The sequence below is a fragment of the Prionailurus bengalensis genome, chromosome A2 (genome assembly GCF_016509475.1).
Source record: "Prionailurus bengalensis isolate Pbe53 chromosome A2, Fcat_Pben_1.1_paternal_pri, whole genome shotgun sequence".
In the NCBI taxonomy this organism is placed as follows: domain Eukaryota; kingdom Metazoa; phylum Chordata; class Mammalia; order Carnivora; family Felidae; genus Prionailurus; species Prionailurus bengalensis.
In genome coordinates this window covers 72,616,951-72,636,355 of record NC_057348.1, presented here as the reverse complement: position 1 = coordinate 72,636,355, position 19,405 = coordinate 72,616,951, and the positions used below count along the sequence as shown (strand labels likewise).

Here is a 19,405-nt window from a genome sequence, read left to right as displayed (position 1 = left end):
TTAAAAATTTTTTCAATGTTTATTTATTTTTGAGAGAGAGAGAGAGACAGAGAGAGAGCATGAGCAGGAGGGAGACACAGAATCCGAAGCAGGCTCTAGGCTCTGAGCTGTCAGCACAGAGCCCGATGTGGGGCTCAAACCCACGGCCGTGAGATCATGACCTGAGCCTAAGTTGGACGCTTAACCGACTGAGCCACCCGGGTGTCCCTTAAATGCCCTATATTGATTAAAAGAGTAAATTGATAATGGAAAATCTTCTCACTCACAAAACACCAGTTCCAGATAGTTTGTAGGTGAATTTCCATCAGATATGAAGGAACTGATATTCCAATATTACAGAAATGCTTTCAGAAAATAGGAAAAGAAGGTTTGCTCTAGCTCACCTTATGAAGGAAAGATTAATCTTGTTACTAAGACTCAGCAAGAGCAATACAAGGACAATTACAGATCATTCTCATTTATGAAATAGATTCAAGAAAATATTAAACAAAACATTAGCAAACAAAACTCCAAAATTAATTTTTCTTGAAATGTCAGATTGGTTCAGCATTAGAAAATTATGTTGACAGATAAATGGAGAAAAATTATGTGATCTTAATAAATGGATAAAAGGAATTTGGTAACATCTATAAATGGATAAAATTTATGTTATCTATGTTACCATAAATGGAAAAATTATGTGATCTTAATAAATGGATAAAAGGAATTAAGCCAACATCTATGGTAAAAGTTTTCAACCAACTAGGAATAGATTCTTTAGCCTGATACAGTGTCCCTACAATGCTTTGATATAAACATAATGATGAAACATTATGTACATTTCCTTTAAAATTGAGAACAAAATAAAAATGTTATCTGCTAACACTATCAATGTATTGGTATTCCTAGCCAATAATATAATATAAGAAAATAAAATGAAAGGTACAAGATTTGGAAAGGAAAAACAAAACTGTATTTATTCTGAGATGATATCATTCATTTTACAGAAAACCAAGAGCATCTACCAATCAGTTATTAATAAGAGTTTGCCAGATGTGATGTCAAAATGTTAAAGTAAATCTCATTTCTATATGCTAGCAATAAATAGCAAGTTTTATTTTTTAAAAAGAATCCATTTTACTATAGCAGCTAAAATGGACTGCTTTTATAAGGCATAAATATAATGAAAAATTGCTCAAAGCCTTTATGAAAATGCTAACACTTTATAAAACATATTAAAAATTACCTAAATAAACTGAAATTATTAAAGTAAATTTTTAATAGGTAGTAAGATAATATTATAATGAGGTTATTTCTTCCCAGTAGGGTTTTCCTGGCACCTGACAGGTTGCCTTTAAAATTTACAGGGAAGAGCAAAGGGCCAAGAATCCCTGAAGACAATCCCACAAATCCCACGAATCCCTGAAGGCAGGGATGTGGTGGGGATCATGCCAAATGAAACACTGATACTTAGGATGAAAGACAGTGATCTGGTCAGTGTGGTATTGGCCATGGGGTAGACAACTGTACCCGTAGGACAGAACAGAGAGCCCAGGAACAACCCCAACATGTATGGAAATGATCGACAGCATAACTGCTATTGCAGATTCATGAGGAAAGGAGGGACCGACTGCTCAGAAGTTTTCTAGGGGGACAAATGAAATTGAATCCCTTTTTACATCATATGCAAAATTCAATTCCAGTTTCTCAAAAAGCAAAATATGGAAAACCAATTTTTATTAAAAAAATTGATAAAACTTCATTCTGAGGTAATGATAGATTTTCATGCAGTCATAAGAAATAGTACAGAAACCCCGGGTACCCTTTGTCCCGCTCCCCAATGGTAACATCTTGCCAAACTATCTCACGGTATCACAGCCAGGATAGTAACATCGATACAGTCAAGATACAGACAGCTCCATCTCAAAATCAATCCTACTGCCCTTTACAGCCACACACACTCAGCTCTCCTCGACTGCCATCTCTCTTGCATCTTCTACTGCTAATCTGTTGTCTGTTTCTGGAATTTCATCACTTCAAAAATGCTATGTAAATGGAATCATATACTATGTAATCTTCGGAGGACTGGTTTTTTACACTCAGCTCAATTCCATCAATATGCATCCAGGCTGTTGGGTGAATCGATAGCTTGTTCCTTTTTATTGCTTAGGAGTAGTCCACAACATGGATGTACCACAATTGGCTTAGTGACCCATCGGTTGAAGGACATCTGTGTTGTTCTCAGTTTTGGGCTATTACAAATAAAGGTGCTATGACCGTTCATGTGCAGGTTTTTGTGTGAGCATAACTTTTCATTTATCTGGGATAAATGCTGAGGAGTGCAGCGTCTAGGTTGTATGTAGCTGCAGGTTTAGTTTTTTTAAGGAAACTGTCCAACTGTTTTCTAAAGTGGCTGTACCATTTGACATTCTCCTCAGAAATGTATGCATGATTCAGTTTCTGCTTACGAATATTTAATGTACCTTTTTAAAACTTCAGCCATTGGTATTATCTCATTATGCTTTTTTAAAATTTTTGTAATGTTTATTTATCTTTGAGAGAGAGAGACAGAGCAAGAGTGGGGGAGGGGCAGAGAGAGGGGGAGATACAGAATCTGAAGCAGGCCCCAGGCTCTGAGCTATGAGCACAGAGCCTGACACAGGGCTCAAACTTACGAACTGTGGGACCATGACCTGAGCCAAAGTTGGACGTGCAACTTACTGAGCCAGTCAGGTGCTCCTCTCATTATGCTTTTAACTTGCATCTCCTTCACGGTTAATGATATTGAACATCTTCTCATGTGCTTATTTGCCATCTGTATATCTTCTTTGGTGAAATGTCTGTTTATGCCTTTTGCCTATTTTCTCCTTGGATTTTTTCTTACTGTTAAGTCATAAGAATTACACACACACACACACACACACACACACACACACACTACTAGTCATTTGCCCAATATACTGCTTTAAATATCTCTCCCATTTTGTAGCTTTAATTTCCATCCCTTTAACATGATCTTTGCAGAGCAACATCAAATATTTTTCCTAAGATTTTAGAGTTTTAAATTATACACTGAAGCCCATGATCCATTTAAGTTAATTTTTGAATAAGGAATGAGATTTAGGTTGAGATTTTTCGTTTTTCTGCTGATTGTTCCAGGACTATTTATTTAAGGGGTTGTCATTCCTCCATTGTTTTTGCACCTTTGCCAGAATTATTTGGGCATGTTCAAGTGGATATATTTCTGAGTTCTCTATTCTGTTCCATTACCATAGTTTCAAAGTCGCTGTATACTATATAGCCTATCTAGTATACCTCAATATCAGGTAGACTAATTCTCTCTCATTTAATTCTTATTTTCAAGGTTGTTTAAGCTATTCTAAGGTCTGTGTCTTTCCATATAAATTTTTTATAAGCTTTTTAAAATATACAAAAAAATCTTTGCTGGGATTTTTGTAAGAATTGCATTAAACCCATAGATAAATTTGAGGAGAATTGACATCTTTACTATGTCGAGTCTTCAAATCCAAGAACATGATATGCATCTCCATTTATTTAGGCAGTCTTTGATTTCTCTCATGAAAATTTTGTAATTTCTAGCATACAGAGTCCATACCTATTTTGTTACGTTTCTGTCTAAGCATTTCATTTATTTTTAGCAATTGTCACTGGCATTGTGTTTTCCATTTTGGTTTCCTCATGTCATCGTTGGGATACAGAAATGTGATTGCTTTTTGTGTGTTGACCTTTTACCCTGTGACCTTGAAGAACTCATTTATTAGTTCCAGGAGTATTTTTGTATATTCATGGGAATTTTCTATGCACACAGTCATGTCATCTGTGTGATTTCTTTCTTTTATTCTTCTTCTTTTTATTATATTTCTTTTTATATTTCTTCCTTTTTATATTCAGTATTTATTCCATTATTTTTTCCCCTTAAAATCTGTATGCCTTTATGCAGATCATGCCTTTTTTCTAGATTTATTTCCATGGCTAGGACTTCTAGTAATATGCTGAATAAGAATGGTGGCAACAAATATCCTTGCCTTGCTCTCAATATTAGAGCAAAAGCTTTCAGTTTCTTACCATTAAGTATGATGTTATCTTTAGGATTTTTGCAGACAGTCTTTATCAAGCTAAGGTAATTCCTCTCAATCCTTGACTTGCCGTGAACTTTTATTATAAATGAGCAATGCCTAACATTTTTATAGGAAAATTTAGGAGACTATTTGTGTCATCTAGGGTAGGGAAGAATTCTTTAAATATGTCATAAAAGATACAGAACATAAATGGAAAAAAATAAATTCAAGAATGCTGAAATTAAAAACTTCTGTTCATCAAAATACCACAAAATGAGTGAGAAATAAAGCCATAATATTTTCAATTTATGTTCCAGTGAAGGATTCATAACCAGAATACACAAAGAACTCATGAATCAATAAGAAAAGTTAATTAAGCCAATAGAAAAAAATGCAAATGACTTGAACACACATTCATTGAAGAGGAAATAATAAGCAGGGAAAATATATTCAGTCTCCTTAGTAATCAAGGAAATACAAGTTACAGCTTCAGTAAGATACTATTTCCAAGTGATTAGATTGGCAAAGCCTTAAAAACATTGGTAACATCAAGTTTTGCTACCATTGTAAAACAAATAAAAATATTCACTACTGGTGGGAATTTTTGGTAAATCATTGAGAAAAATAATTCGCCTAACATGAAAGATACATGTACCCTATGTCAGCCTTTGAGCCCTAGGCACGTGCCCTAGAGCAACTGTTGCATGAAGAGATGTGTATGACAGCAGTGTTTGTTGTAGTAAAATAACTGGAAACAGTGTAAGAACAGAGTGAATTAATACATTATGATGTATTTCTATAATGACATAAGTTACATTAATGGCCATAATTGGCCCTCAGCCACATACTTCCAAATGGGTGAGTCGCAAAAACAATGTTAAAGAGAAAAAGCAAATCAGAGAAGAAGATATATACACAATTTCATTGCTATAAATCTTACAAATGGGTGAAAACAGGCACTGAATCCTTAGAGATATAAACATATGGGATACAAACATGGAAAAAAAGGAAGGAAAAAAACCAGCAGAGTGATTATTTGGGGACAGAAGAGGGAGGGATTGGGGCAAACTTGGAGTTGTAAACATTCTTTTTTTCATTTTTATTTTTTAATTTTTAAAAAATGTTTGTTTATTTTTGAGAGAGAGAGAGACAGACAGACAGACAGAGTGTGAGCCCAGGAGGGGCAGAGAGAGAGGGAGACACTGAATCCTAATCAGGCTCCAAGCTCTCAGCACAAAGCCTGATGCGAGGCTCAAACTCATGAACCACAAGATCATGACGTGAGCTGAAGTCAGATGCTTAACTGACTGAGCCACCCTGGTGCCCCTGAGATGTAAGCATTCTTAAGTTTTTATTAGTACTCATTAAACTATATGTATATGTTATAATACCTCTCTGAATCACAAATATTCATGTTTTTAATTAGAAAAAAGAGGAACAAAAGCTCGGTCGTGTGCATTAGCACCATAGTAAGTTTGGTTGCAGCCAACTGTTTCAAAAGAAATGAGAAAAACAAAAATGTCATCGCTTAAATCTGACCTCCATTATCAAGGAAAAGTTTACTTGTTCATTATTTTCCATTAATTATGTGTTATTTTTGCATTTTTTGGTTTTCAAAATAGTTGAATTAACTTTTAACATATTAGTTGTGTGTTAGACCTTCAGTTATGTAACTTTTCAAATATTAGTCTTTGCTGTTTTCCTATCAAGTTAAAGCAATGACTGAGTGGACAATGCAATAAATTAGTTCACTCCAGTGCTTTTTTTGCTTTCTAAGATATTAGTGCATATTTTGGAAATGGTTTTCTGAGTTTTCCCCGTAAAGAAGCATGCTATGATTCTTGTGTTCAAGTGTGGTAGATTCACTTCCCACGTATAATACGCGTATCCACTGTTTCTGCTGAATTCCCACGTCACCCTTTTTGGCTCTCTTCACTGTTAATGACCATGGTCCTCGCATAGCTCCTCAGCATGGCCTCTGCAGTGCCTTCAGACATGGGCAAGATAACTAAGGCAGATGCAAGATATTTGGAAAGCTTTAGGAAACTGAGGAAATTGCAGCAAGGCAATACGGGAACTTGATAACTGAATTCTTAAAAATAAATATATTTTGGGGACCCAGTAACATTTTCATGTCTAGAGAAATCTAGGGAGTTGTTAAAAGCTTAAAAGAGACAACAGCCTCCAGTCCTGCCCCCCCTCCATAAAGAAATGAAACCAAAAGGAGGCACTTGCTACTTAGTTCATTCAATTTATGTTGATCTCGGATAATGATGAATAGATGCCATGAATTTTGAGTTCACTGTGTCCAAGGCCCTGTGCTCACAGTTTTGCGCCCATCTCTCACTTAATCCTTATAGACTCTGGAGAAACAGATATTATTGCCACCTTTTTACTGAGGAGGGTTCTGATCCTCAGAGTACTTAAGTGCCTTGCCCAAGGTCACTCCCTGGGTCTGTCCCCTTCAAAATCTGAGCTATGCTGGGGCCAAAATCCTTCCTCTTTTCATGGCCTTTGTATCTGTGGTAGTCTTGGCTAGCTACAAGGGAGCATTCAGTTTATTAACTAATTGGGCTATATGGTGCCAAGCAATCCGTTGGGCTGATTTTCTTGCCCCAGTGAATTGACTAATTTATTTTACAGAATTGACTACATCAACTAGTTATTTTAATGGTAAATCAAATTATGCTGGTCTTTTTTTTTTTTTTTTCTTTCTCTTACTAAGTCTCCAACTGGCAAAGTGTTTAGGGTCAGAGGCACCTTAATTATCATCCAAAGTCAACCATTTATTAGCTGTGAAACCTTGGGCAAGTTCTCAACCTTTCTAGGCTTCCATCACTTTATCAGTAGGAATGCAGATGAGAGTAATTCCTACGGGGTTTAGTTCATGAGAGGATTAAATGGAGACAACTCTTTCCCTTCTAACACAATGACTGACCCTTAAGAGTATTGTTGAGCAATAGCTTCTGTAATTATATATATCCTTGCAATTGTTAACCTAATGTTTTATCTCTGTATTATCTTTGTGTTGTGACTTCCACTGAACTCCTTGATCTATGTCCTTTAGCTTCGTTCCAAGGTAGATAAAGTTACTTACTTGTTACTTGTTAGATTTTGCTCCTTCATTTGAAGCTTAAACTGTTATAAAAATCGGCTCAAGTCTCTTATTCCCAACCCTGTCTTCTAATTATAGGCACTTTGAATGCAAGTTCATTCATCTTTTTACTGCCAACCCCTTGCTATCATTCAGTACATGGGTGCTCTATGATGTTTGTTAAACTGAATGACTGGCCATGTCTCTATTCATCGTCCGTTCTCTGTTGAGCATCACTGTTAATGTCATGGACAGTATCATATTGATTTTTAATATGGTCTTTACACATATCGTTTGTGTATGTCATTTAATGCCACCATTCTGTCAGTCTCTTTTCATCTGAATATGCCTTGTTAGCTCTACTCTTGACCTAGATCTCTTGCTTTTCTTAGAGGTTTTCACCACCTAGATAGGGGGGAATTGATTTTTTATTTTTTACATTGTTTCCCTGTTAGTGCTATATCACAGACTTGTTCTGCCATTCCTGCCATAGGACTTTATCAAAAGACTTTCTTACTTTAACTTACACTTGTATTTCACTTCAAGGTATACATTTTACTCCCCCCCTCCCCCCCATCATTAATACATTACCATTTGACTCTGTCATTAGCCTGTCAATCTCTGAAACTCTTGAAGAAGAAAGAAAGACCTTATTTTAAATAGGCCCGATTCTTTGCTAAAGAGGTTAGTACACTCTCTACAATTCTATTCTTGTCAGGAATAGGCTTTTGCAATTATAAGGAAAAGAAATGATATTTAGAAGAGCTACCCAACCATGAAAGATCTAGGGAGGATAAAATAAGTGAAAGAAGGATGAAATCCACTATAAAGTTCTAGGGAAGCTTCCTTGCCTCGTTCAAAAATAATGAAATAGGTACCCCCAGGTGCCCTGGATGGCCAGACTGAGGCTCCAGGCGTGACATTTCCTTGAGAGAAAATGGTATTGGAGGTCCCTAAAGCTGAGGTTCCCCCATTCCATTGTTAGTGGTCAGAAAATTAAATGTTTTATATTTTTAAAATTTTTTTAAACATTTATTTATTATTGAGAGACAGAGAGACGGAGCATGATCATGGGAGGTGCAGAGAGGGGGAGACACCGAATCTGAAGCAGGCTCCAGGCTCTGTCAGCACAGAGTGGTGACACAGAGTGGTGACTCCCAATAGGGAGTGGGAGGGGAGGCTCGAACTCACAAACTGAGGGATCATGACCTGAGGCGAAGTCGGACGCTTAACCGACTGAGCCACCCAGGCGCCCCATGAAAATGAAACACTTTAAATCTGAATTTCTAGGTTGAGGTAACAGAGGCTGGGGTGATGAGGCTGGGTGAGAAAAAGGAACGGGGAACATTTAGTAACCGTTCCCAAAGAAGCGTTCTACAAATGTTAGTAAGCGCCAGGTCCTCCGTTTCCAGTGAAGTTAGGGAGAGACAATACGCTTGAAGTGCAGCAGGAGAGATTTATGCTAAAATTCAGACAGCCTGCCTGCGTTCTGAGCTTCTCGAATATGTTACTAAGCAGAGCAGGACTTGCCCCACAAACAAGGCTGGAGAGTTTTCCAAGATTCCGAGTCATTAGGCAGGGTTTCCAGGGACAGCAGTGCCACGGCCTCGATTGTTCCCCGAGATAATCTGACCTGATTCGCAGAAGAAAGCCTATGGAATTGTATTGACTCCAAACTTTACCTAAAAAGGGGGATAGCAACCAAGCAGTGGAATAGGTCAGATCTTTCTGAAGATGGGGGCTCAGACTAGCCCATTTATTTCATAATTGTACAAATGCCGTAGCAGATGAAAAACCACAGTTAACCTTCCTGAGCCAAACATGAGAAGAATTTATATTTCTGCTTAAAACTGAAGGACTTTCAATGCAAAGGAACTGGTAAGGCTGGATTTCAGTTTCATGTTGGGAATATCACACACAGACCGTAATGAGGGTAGAGGCGAAGGAAGCACATTCTTTAAGCTGCTTCCATGAAAAACTTCAATCAACTGCTAGCTTTTGCTTTGCAGATCTGTGACATATGTCCCTTGACCTTTACCAACTACCCTTTCACGTTTGACACTTAACGTTTCCTACATGATTAAAATTCAGCGTTAATTAATTTCAACAATATCAGTTAAGTTATATTTAGCCGAGAACACTCACTTTTGTCTTCTGTGAGTAGCATTGCAGTGTTATTACAAAGAGGTAGTCACGAGGGCAACAGATACGAGAAGAGAAGAATGATTCAGTGTGCAGATAATTGTTTCGAGTGAAATTTAGCTTGGTATTTTTGTTCCTGTCCTCAGTAGAACTGAGATTTAGCACCTCGCCTTGGCATTTAGCCCCCACCCCCACACAGGAGGAGGCTGTGCTGGGCGGGTGCTGAGAACGAGCCACACCAGAGTTAAATTATAGCTCAGTTCTAACACTGGCAAGAATTTTCTCTGGCCAGCTCTTGGGTGCAAAGCTGGTGATTCCAAAAGAGAGGCAAGGCATCCCTAGAAAGGATCTCCATATGGTGTGGCATCACCCTCACTGAGGGAGGTTGACACGGTTGTTTAAAGAGCATCACCCCAAAGGTGGTGACCATTCCCAAAGAAATCAGTGGAAGCCAGAATATTTAGACACAGCAGAGTTCTACTTCTAACCTTAAAATGTCACCTATAGGGTTGTCTTATTGGTGGGTTATTCTGCAATGTGACCAAAAAGCTCACCGGAAATGGAGAGAGCCTAAGAAATGTGACCTCTTTCCCTGAGTTTTACATTTTTATTAGTTTATTTATTCCATGCTCTTTTAACTCTGGGAAAAGACTAGGATAAGGATATGGATATGCAAATCTTGCTTTTACCTGAAGCTCAAAATGCTATAGAGCCATTACAACTGCTGCTTTTGGGGATGTTAGCATGAAATCATGGTTTGCAAGTTTACTGTGCCACTGAAACCCTTGCCCTTTAGATCCATGTACAAAACAGGAAGAGAGAAGCTCTCCATTTGGTAGATAGTACAAATAAAGCACAATTCATATGTGAGTCACCCATATATGTCTCACTGAACAGTCAGTAATAGTAATAGTAAATTGAATTTTGGGGTTCTTTGAGACAGTAGTTATTAAAAACAATTAAACAAAGGAAAACAACTTTGTAGAATTTTCATTTGTATATGACCAAACGTTTCGCCTCCCAGAATTCAACTTTTGTAGTCTAGAATCTAGTTCCATGCCCTTGTCTCATCCTTTACCTATGAGGGCACTTGATCCCTGGCAGATTCTGTGTTCCTGCCCACCCCATAGGAAAAATGAAAGCCGAGGATGTAGGTAGCTCTTTTCCAGTAGTCAAGCAATTCAACATCAAGTCACATTTCTTCTGCTTGTGTCCCTAGTAGAATGTCCCTGTCCTAGTAATTGGCCTTGAGTCTGAACCTGAGGCCAAGTCTAGGTAGGCCAGGACCTACCTAGCTTGGAGGTCCAAGCTATTTGGACCACCAAATACCTATCGTGGTCCTAGTGCATGGGAACCTAACCAGCCCTTCAGGACAGGGTCTATGTTTTGTTTTGTTTGCTCAATTTCCTCCCTGCCAGCTCCCCACTGACTCCCAGTTCTGAGATCTTGTCTTATAATAATGGTCTTATTATCACCAAAAACGTCTCTGGTTCCAATCTCCAGCTCAAGCCTCTGACATGAGTCTACTCTGGGCTCCCGGTCAGCTGGCCCTGCCTATTACTGGTCACAGCAGCTCTGAATATGTCCACTTCCGGCAGTCACTGAGCCTTCTGGTTATTCTAATTCACCTTTCAAACTGGACTGACTCCCACACCTTCCACTGAATAAATTGCTAGGAGCTCATGTTCCATCCCCATGGGCTCCTCTGTTCCTGGTCCTGGTTCTTCCTCCCATTCTGTCCTTCTGCAGTTGACTTTGGCCATGGCCTGTGATGAAGGAATGCCAGAAGAGGCAGAGGTTCAGTATTTAGAGGATCAAACACAGATGAAAAGGGGAAAATCATACTGTATATTTAGGAGCAAATAGCATTTTTAAGAGTGGGAAGACTTTGTAAAAAAAAAAATGTAGTGCCTTCTAAATCTTTTTGGCATCACTTGGTTTAATATAAGATGGAAACATTTTTGTTTCAAATATTTACTTTCAAATTAAAATTCCAAACTTGAAAATTCTGTGTTTTGCAGTGTTTCTTTGGTGGGCCAAATAGGGGGCTTTTCAAACTCCTTGAGATTAAGTAATTTTATTTTGTAATTTAGTTTTCTGTTTTTACATTTGAAGGTGTTACACAATGGCCTCATTATGGAGATGAAGCATCCGACCGTGGGGAAGATCTCAGTCCCAGGTTTGAAAACTTTGGTTATTTTCCTCAATACCTTCCTTCATTAATTATTCCCTGTGCTGATCCCTGCAGGTAGCTGGTGATTCCCCAAACAGTTTGTCAAGACATTACCCAACTTCTTCATTTGGATAAAAGGGAAACCTTAGAGTCATACCCACAAGCACATATACCTAGGCTACGGACTTGTGTCTTCGTTTTAACGAATATCTGATTGCCCTGGTAACCAAAATTGCTCATATTATCTGACTCCATTTTATGTAATCATGTGCTCACAAAACTACACAATGTAACTGCCAAAGATAGACAACAATAGATGTGGCAACTATTCTGAAATTACACATGGTTCATAGGTGAATGGGAAGGTAAGCCAGGCACGATGGAACTGGCATCCAGGGAAGGCTAGTGGCTGCTCAGATCAGGACATTTTTTTCCCTGAACTATGATTTACGGTGAGGATCTCAGCTTTGTAGATAAGGAAACAAAATATTTTCACTTAACTCAAAATACATTGAATTTTTCTAAGTTGACTCATACCAAACAAACTCACTAAGACATTTTGGTCCGAGCCAAAATGCCAACTTTTTCACTTCCGGGAGAGAGTTCTCTTTCCAGCAGCCAGAAGCCTCAGAGCATCCAAACTATAGTGAGAGCTCATGACCAGCTTGCTACCCTGACAAATCTCACTTCTCTAACAACCATAATGTTACTGTTCCTCAGCTCAGTTGTCTCTACTTGGGGCACTGCTGGGAAAACACGCCATGTTCTTGTTCCTCGGGTCCCTCTTTTATAGACTATATATAAACCATACACTTATTTTTGTCTTTTCTTCTGACAGAGGATAATGAAATTAGTTAGGATACAACTTTGATCATTGTTTACTTGAAGCTCAGTGCTGGTTACCTTGTTTGAAATTTGGGCATTCCCCAAACCCCTCACTCACCTGAGTCAAAACAGCATAGAGGGGTGCCTGGGTGGTTCAGTCAGTTAAGTGTCCAACTTTGACTCAGGTCATGTTCTCCCAGTTTGTTAAGTTCCAGCCTCACATCAGACTCTCTGCTGTCACCACAGAGCCTGCTTTGGATCCTCTGTCCCCCATCTCTGCCCCTCCCCCATGCTCACTCGCTATCTCTCTCTCTCTCTCTCAAAATAAATAAACAGCATAGAATATTTACTTCTCTAGGTATCAGATGGCACTTATTGAATACCTGCTATTGTTAGGTATTATGTAGCTATAATCTAATTTCAAGATTCAGGATCAGCTTGATAACGAAGTCCCAGAACAGATCAGATCATGACCATTGGTGCAAGAAGGAAAAGAAGAGGAAAGTGGGATGATAAAGTAAGTTGAAAGAGAAAATTCTTATGTACAAGAGTATAAGGACCACTGTCTGGGAATTAAGGAAGGTAACTAAGAGAGAGAGAGAGCAGGTGTAAGCATGTCAGAGACTGGAACCACATGTGAACAGGGAAATGCTATGAGGTGTAGACAGGTGGTGGAGGAAAAATAAAAGAATTATCATAAAAGCTAAGACAGTCACTTATTGACTCATATTATTGAGCATACTCCATATACACATTCCATGGGCAATGCTTTGTGTCCTGGGAATGTAAAAATAAACCACACCTGACCACATGGAGCTCAAACTCAATGGAGAGTCAGGTAATAAAAGCAACCAACAAATGTTCTGATAAGGGTTAAGTCATGATAAGTGAAAAAAAAAAAAAAAAAAAAAAGGACAGAACATGTGTTGTCGTAGAGAATAATGGAGGCAGATGGGACTTACATTAGTTTGAGTGATCAGAGAAAGCCTGGTCACGTATCAATGGAGAATTGAAGGATAATAAGAAGTTGACATTTGAAGAGTAGGGGAACGGTATTCCAAGCAGAGGGACCAGCATGTGAGAAGACTCTGAGTTGGGAAAGAGCAGGGTGTATTTTAAGCCAATAAGAAAGGTGAGGTAAGGGGTGGGAAGTCAGACTGCAGAGAGAGGCAGAGCCGGGACACCCCACCAGATGTGGTTTTACTCTAATTTGATGCAGGGGAGTGAAATGGCACAATTTATAACTAAAAGCAGGCAATCACGTTCGGAAGTTGTTACGGGACTTCTGTCTTAAGTTAGGGTCATGGCAATAGCAGTGAAGAGTGGGGGTGGTCAAAACAATTTAATCACAGTGTTTTCAGTGTGAGGAGATCTTAAAAAATATTTTCGCTAATATTTTTTATTTTTTTATTTTTACTTTTTAAATGTTTACTTATTTATTTATCTTGTGGGTGGGAGGGGGGGCAGCAGAGAAAGAGGGAGAGACAGAATCCCAAGCAGTTCCACACTATCAGCACAGAGCCTGACAGGGGGCTTGATCTCATGAACCGTGAGATAATGACCTGAGCTGAAATCAAGAGTCTGACACTTAATTGACTGAAGCACCTAAGTGCCCCTATCCAGCAGTGTTTAATTTTAATTTTTAAAACAGTGGAACTGAGTTCCAAGTGAAACCTCAATATCTAAAATATATTAAAGCAGAGTTCTGCTGGTTGAGAGGTTAGCACTCTAACTGTTAAGCTTTCTTCCACTGCTTCCATCAGGCTGTCTCCTCCAAACACCTGCTTGGAACCATGGGATCTAAAGAACATTCAAGAACCTCTGATGAAACTTTATTCTACAAATTTACAGATGAGGTCATAGTCATTAATATCCTCAATACATGGGAGGAAAGGGTAAACATTTGAAAGTTAATTATAGTTGTTAGTATAGGAGGGAGAAAAGTAAGTCAGTGGTCAACCTACAGTGAAGTTATTGGTTCTGGCACTCTCTCAATCAATCAGATGTGAATTTGTTGGCTTTCCTGGCAAATGAGTGAACATCAATCTTGGGGAGAGAGAAATATTTTTTTTAGATTCCTAAGGAAAAAGCATACCCTTTTTGCTCATTTTATTTTATTTTTTATTTTTATTTATTTATTATTTTTTAATGTTTATTTTTTGAGAGAGAGAGAGAGGAAGAGAGAGAGCACAAGCAGGGGAGTGTCAGAGAAAGAGGGAGGCACAGAATCTGAAGCAGGCTCCAGGCTTTGAGCTGTCAGCACTGAGCCCCATGTGGGGCTGAATTCATGAACCGTGAGATCATGACCTGAGCAGAAGATGGACACTTAACTGACTGTGCCACCCAGGTGCCCCCCTTTTTGCTCCTTTTAATTTATAAGTGTATCACTTAGCTACTGTGATGATAATGCTGTGTAACAAATAACCACAAAAATCTCAGTTCCATTCAAACATAAGCATTTATTTATTCCACACACGTAGACCAGGTAGGGGGTAGCCAAGATGGACTTGCCTGGGTGACTTTGCTTTTGGGTGCAGGTCTGGCCAAGCGTGGCTCCTCACTATAACATGGGCTCAGCTCTGCCCCACGTATCTCTCGCGTTCTTCACATGGCAATGGCAGGAAAATAAGAAGGCAAACAGAAACCACAAGGCCACAGAAGAACTGATACATAACTAGCAGACCCTTCTGTCGGCATTCCATTGGCCAAAGCAAGTTTAAGGCTGTGTTCCAAGGAGTGGAGGAATGTTTCTCTCTTTTTAAGAGAAATTGCAGAGTTACATGGAAGACTGGGCACAAAGAGAGGTAAATAATTGAGGCCAAAAATTCAATTTATCACAATACAATTCTCAGATCTTCAGCTCTTTCGGTTTTATCTGTTATTTTTATCTTTATTTCCCTTTGGAAAGTACTATTTTTGTTTCTTTAATTTCGATTGAGTTCAGGCATATTTTTGGTATATCTACTTCATTGACTTACCTTGTATCCGTTCTATAGGATTATCAGTATAGGAAATCTCAGATTTCTGGTGAAATGGATATGTTTAGGTTATTTTTGGAATTAGCATCTGAGCATCTCTTGAGAGCAGCACATTTGGACCACCCGTGAAAGAGGAGAGACAATTCTGCTCATGGATGTCAAAAAAGAAGTTGCTCTTGTATTTCCTAATTCACTGTATCCTACTGCGAGGCCACTCAGACAGGGTAAGAGGTATTAAATGTAAAGGGAATTTATAAGTAAATAATTACAATTTTTCCTGTGGATTTCCCCTTTCACTGATTGTATTTACCTATGATAGTTCCGCCTTTCTTTGTAAGGGATGTCCCCATTGGACAAGTTTTAGGCTATAGTTTGAATGCTGCAGAAACACCTCTAATTCTCCCACAATGCCTCACTGAGGTGAATCTGCCAAAACAGGAAACCCAGAGTGGAGTTAAAAGTGATATTATGCTACATTGTGTTCTAGTTGGCTAGTGGAGACATGTTTTTGAATTCATTACATGCAGTTTATATATTTATATATGTGTCTTTACATTTCCAATAAAAATCCTTACTAACATTACCTAAAACTACCTATTTAAATTTCCTTTAATATTAAGGAATTTCTTGTGACCTTCACTGAATTTTCCATACAATGCACTAATTTGCCTGAAAAGTTTTCTATCTTAGTCAGTTCTAGAAATATGTCTCTTGAAGAACAGCAGTAATTCTTTTAAAAAATTTTTTTTAAATTTTATTTAAATCCAAGTTAGTTAACATATAGTGTAATAATGGTTTTAGGAATAGAATTTAGTGATTCATCACTTACATAGAACATCCAGTGCTCATCCCCACAAGTGCCTTTCTTGACGCCCATCACCCATTTAGCCCATCCCCCCCCCTTCCCCTCCACCAACCCTCAGTTTGTTCTCCATATTTAAGAGTCTTTTATGGTTTGCCTTCCTCTCTGTTTTTATCTTATTTTTCCTTCCTTTCTCCTAGGTTCATTATTTTCTTAAATTCTACATGTGAGTGAAATCATATGATATTTATCTTTTTCTGACTGACTTATTTCACTTAGCACAAAACATTCGAGTTCTATCCATATTGTTGCAAATGACAAGATTTCATTCTTTTTGATCCCCAAGTAATGTTCCATTGTGTGTATATATATATATATATATATATATATATATATTACATCTTCCTTATCCATTCGTCACTCGATGGACATTTGGGCTCTTTCCATACTTTGGCTATTGTCAATAGTGATGCTATGAACATTGGGGTGCATGTCCCCTTCCAATTTTGTACTCTTTGGATAAATACCTAGTAGTGCAATTGCTGGGTTGTAGGGTAGTTCTATTTTTAATTTTTGAGGAAACTCCATACTGTTTTCTAGAGTGGCTGCACCAGTTGGCATTCCCACCAGCAGTGCAAAAGAGTTCCCTTTTATCCACATCCCTGGCAACATCTGTTGTTTCTTGAGTTGTTAATTTTATCTTCTGACAGGTATGAGGTTATGTTTTTGATTTGTATTTCCCTGATGAGAAGTGATGTTGAGCATCTTTTCATGTGTCTGTTAGCTATCTGGATATCTTCTTTGGAAAAGTGTCTGTTCATGTCTTTTGCCCATTTCTTTACTGGATTATTTGTTTTTTGGGGGTGGTGAGTTTCATAAGTTCTTTATAGATTTTGGATACTAACCCTTTATCCAATATGTCATTTACAAATATCTTCTCCCATTCCATCTATTGCATTTTAGTTTTGCTGACTTTTTTTTTCCTGTGCAGAAACTTTTTATCTTGATGATGTCCCAATAGCTCATTTTTGCTTTTGTTTCCCTGGCCTCCACAGACATGTCCAGTAAGAAGTTTCTCTGTCCGAGGTCAAAGAGGTCAGCAATAATTCTTATACAATATTTATTGCACCATTTTTAGAGATGATAAATCCACACCATTCCCTTAGGTGCTCAGTTTAGAGCTCTCATATAAGATACTAATTGATCAATACCTTAAAGGTCTTGGTCAATCAATTTTAATATTCTTTTAACAAGGATAGGAAATTATTAACCTCTTCAAAATTTCTTTTAGCTACTTAAATAATTATTGTAAGTACTTAATACATTGTTCCAATATTTGTAATCATTATTGATACTAAAGTGAGTAGTATGATCTAAACTATTTCTTTTATTAGTTTATATCTGTTGCGACATACTCCCTTTTAATATCATTTCCCACTACCTCCAATCTATAGTAAATAATTAAGAAAGAAATTTCATTTGTGTGGATACATGTCTTTGAAAACATATGAAATAGTTAATGTTCATGAACGATCTGTAAGTATGAGTTGTAGTTAAGCTCATACCATTGTTCTTTATTTCATATATTGTTCATTAAACTACTCTCTCATTTGAGCTTTAAAGCCTATTTGACAGTTTTAAAAGTGGAAAGACACTAAGAAAAATTAATTCTTAGTGGGGATATAAATGACAAAATGCATCCTATCTCTCTTTGCCAGGCTTAAATATTCTGGTATTCCAAGAGTCCCCAGGAGGGCGGCGTTCATTAGTCAGAGGTTACCATTAGTTTAATGACGGAGGTATCAGCACAGTGAGCACAATGTACTAATATGCTCATAATTAACTAATGTAACCTGAGAACTGAGTTGAGTAGTAAAATCTCAAACACACAAACTTCAATCTATGGTCTTCTATTGGCTAGATGAAGCTCTGGTAATAGAGCTGTGCCCAGGTCAGGCTCAGTCGCTCAGGAAGCTTACACTTCACCAGGGAGGGCTTATTGGACTAGAAGGAAAAAGGGGATCAGCATTTCCATGGAGAACCTGAGGCCACAGCAGGGTGCTGGGAGAGCACAGACCAGGGAGACCTCATTTAGTGTGTGGCATCAGGGGAGGCTTCCCTAAGAAGTGAAATGTACAGACACACAAACAATGGCCAGCTGTCAGTTGGCAAATCTGGTGTGGGCTGTGGGGGCCTTCAGGAGGCCATGCTGGTGTACAGGAGGAGCTGAGGAAGGGCTCAAAGGGAGAAAGTGAGAGGGGCAGGTTCACAGTCACCCTGACGAGGTAGGCAGAGGCAGGAAGAATAAGACCTAATACAGAACTAATGACCAAACTAAAAACAAATCAGAATGTAAAGGAGATCTATGCCAAGGTCTCTGAGGTCCTTAGTATCTGGAGAAGGGATCTGGAAGAGGAGCTCGGGTAGGAGCCTCAACCTGGTTTGGCAGATGTTCTCACTGACTGCTTTTAGGTATAATTTCTAGAAACCTTCTAACTCCATTGGAGATTTTTGTAAAACTCATAATGTCCTGAAGTTTAAACTATGAAACTGATAGCAGTTTGTATGTAATTGCTAAATTACAAAGTAAGTTAAAGTTCACACCACAACATTTCATCAACAAGAGATTGGCCATTATATAAACATCACCTTATTTGTGACTGTAGTGGAAAGATATTCCACTGGTTATCGCATTCCAAAGGACTGCCCGTTTCCATGGCACCATTTGTCATTTGCATCTTGTAATTCTGCTGCCCATTGGCCTTTTAGCCAGAGTGGAACACGCTGTCCTCCATGGTCTATGTAGATGCCAAATCACCTTGGTTTTGAGTTCCATACTTCAAAGGCTGTCACTGAAATCGAGTTTGATGTGTAACTCTAAACTTTCTCACCATAACCATTTACAGATACTTCCCTGTGTGTACTGCAATTGTCCGATTCCAGTAGCACTTCTGGGAAGTATTTTAATGGGGAGTGTGTCAGTGCTGTTAAAGGGAAGTAGTCTTCTGTGCCTGTGAAGTGATTTTATTATTTATTTACTTACTTATTTATTTTAAATGTGCTATTTTTTAAATATAATTTATTGTCAAATTGGTTTCCATACAACACCCAGTGCTCATCCCAACAAGTGCCCTCCTCAGTGCCCATCTCCCGCATTTCCCTCTTCCCCATCCCCCCATCAACCTTCCATTTAAGTGTCCATCAACTGACAAATGGATCAAGAAGATGTGAAATGATTTTAAATTGAATTACCCTTGCCTGCTTGTACCCTGATCTGTGTTTTTCAGCAAGCAGCTCTAAGTTCTTTCATTTTATTTTTTTAAGTTTATTTAT

General features: G+C 38.3%; 1 protein-coding gene across 1 annotated transcript in view; it reads left to right on the top strand.

The window, feature by feature from the left end:
• The window catches only part of SUGCT (succinyl-CoA:glutarate-CoA transferase), a 774,528-nt gene that overhangs the window by 659,779 nt on the left and 95,344 nt on the right, over nt 1-19,405 (top strand). Inside the window, exon 13 of the mRNA XM_043588522.1 lies at nt 11,410-11,473. Coding sequence (XP_043444457.1) covers nt 11,410-11,473 — 64 coding nt within the window. The remainder of the gene's footprint in view (nt 1-11,409; nt 11,474-19,405) is intronic.